This window comes from Propithecus coquereli, unplaced genomic scaffold (assembly GCF_000956105.1).
Source record: "Propithecus coquereli isolate 6110/MARCELLA unplaced genomic scaffold, Pcoq_1.0 Scaffold136, whole genome shotgun sequence".
Lineage (NCBI taxonomy): Eukaryota > Metazoa > Chordata > Mammalia > Primates > Indriidae > Propithecus > Propithecus coquereli.
The window spans coordinates 3,880,742-3,882,503 of NW_012137858.1; the positions used below are offsets into that span (position 1 = coordinate 3,880,742).

At 34.5% G+C, this 1,762-nt stretch overlaps 1 protein-coding gene across 1 annotated transcript in view; it reads right to left on the minus strand.

Annotated features, from left to right (window-relative positions):
• Positions 1-1,762, minus strand: part of FOXN2 (forkhead box N2) — a 44,975-nt gene that overhangs the window by 29,307 nt on the left and 13,906 nt on the right. The window contains exon 3 of the mRNA XM_012638859.1: positions 829-893. Coding sequence (XP_012494313.1) covers positions 829-893 — 65 coding nt within the window. The remainder of the gene's footprint in view (positions 1-828; positions 894-1,762) is intronic.

Genomic DNA, 1,762 nt, shown 5'->3' on the forward strand with positions numbered 1-1,762 from the left:
AAAAGATAAAAAATGGTACACTTATATAAGGCACTTACCACGAATGGAACCTACAGGACTGGAAGCTGCTCTGGGTGAGTCAGTGAGTGAGTGAGTGGTGAGTGAATGTGAAGGCCCAGAACATTATTGTGTACTCTTGTATATTTTACAAACACTGTACACTTAGGTGACACTAAATTTATAAAAAAAAAATTTCTGCAATGATAAATTCAACTTAGCTTACTATAACCTTTTTACTTTACAAACTTTTTAATTTTTAAAAAATTTTGACTCTTGTAGTAATACTTAGCTTAAAACACAAACTCATTGTATAGCTGTACAAGAATATTTTCTTTCCTTATATCCTATAACTCTTTTCTACCTCCACATCTTGTCCCACTGGAAGGTCTTTAGGGACAATAATATGCATGGAGCTGTCATCTCCTATGATAACAATGCCTTCATCTGGAATACCTCCTGAAGGACCTGCCTGAGGCTGTTACACAGTTAACTCTTTCTTTAATAAGTAAGAGTACATTCTAAAATAGCAGTAAAAAGTAAATACATAAACCAGTAACATAGTCATTTTTTATTATCGAGTATTATGTACTGTACATAATTGTATGTGCTATACTTTTTTTATATGACTGCCAGCACAGTAGGTTTGTTTATACCAGCATCACCACAAACACATGAGTAAGGCTACGATACTACAACAAGCAAAATGTCACTGGACGACAGGAATTTTTCAGCTCCATTATAACCTTAGGGATCATCACCGTATATGTGGTCCATTGCTGACTGAAATGTTTTTATATGGCATGTGACTGTACCGATCTTCACACCTACCTTTGAGGGTTTGCACCTGGTTTTGCTTGAGTACAGAGCTTAAATAGTGAGGTGATAAAGAAACACTGAAAAATAAAGAAAAAAGATAAATGGGCTTATAACAATTTTATTTCACTGTTTATAGAACTTAAGCACAAATACAGCTACAACAATTTTGTTTGACTTTTTGTAGAACTTAGGTACAAATACAGCTAATTTGTACCATAAAAAACACAAATTATTTTTACCTTGTTTTCTTTGCTAACACTACTCAGTTTAGAAAGAATCTGCCAAAGCAGAAAGGGCAAGAGAGCCAAGATTAAACCTTGGCTATTCAGATGTTCTTGAGCAAAATAATTAATCTCTTAGTTTCTTCATCTGTAAATTAGGAATAATTAAATCTCCCACATAAGGTTATTGTGATAATTAAATAAGAATAATTCATTTAATAATGTGTACATATGGAAGCAGAGAGGGGAACAATGGACAATGGAGACTCGGAGGGCTGCGGTGATAGGAGAGAGGTAGGAGGCAGGTGGATGATGGGAGGTTGCTTGGTGGGTACAATGTGTGTTGCTTTAGTGATGTATTCAAATGAAGGCCCTGACTTCACCACAATGCAACATATCAATGTAGCAAAACTGCACTTGTACCAGACGAATATATACAAATAAATGGGAAAAAAACAATAATGCATTTTAAATGCCTGGAACAAGAAATAATATACAATAGTCAGTATTTTGTTTTATAATGGCTGCTTAAGTTTGATATAATATTAATACATACAGGTATTATTACAAAAATAAAAGCATTTAATAAAAACAAATGTTTAAGGAAGACTGTAAGATAATGATATCAAACATACAAGTTCCTGATTTGATTAATAAGTATCAATATAGGGCCGGGCGCGGTGGCTCACGCCTGTAATCCTAGCTCTCTGGGAGGCCGAGGCAGG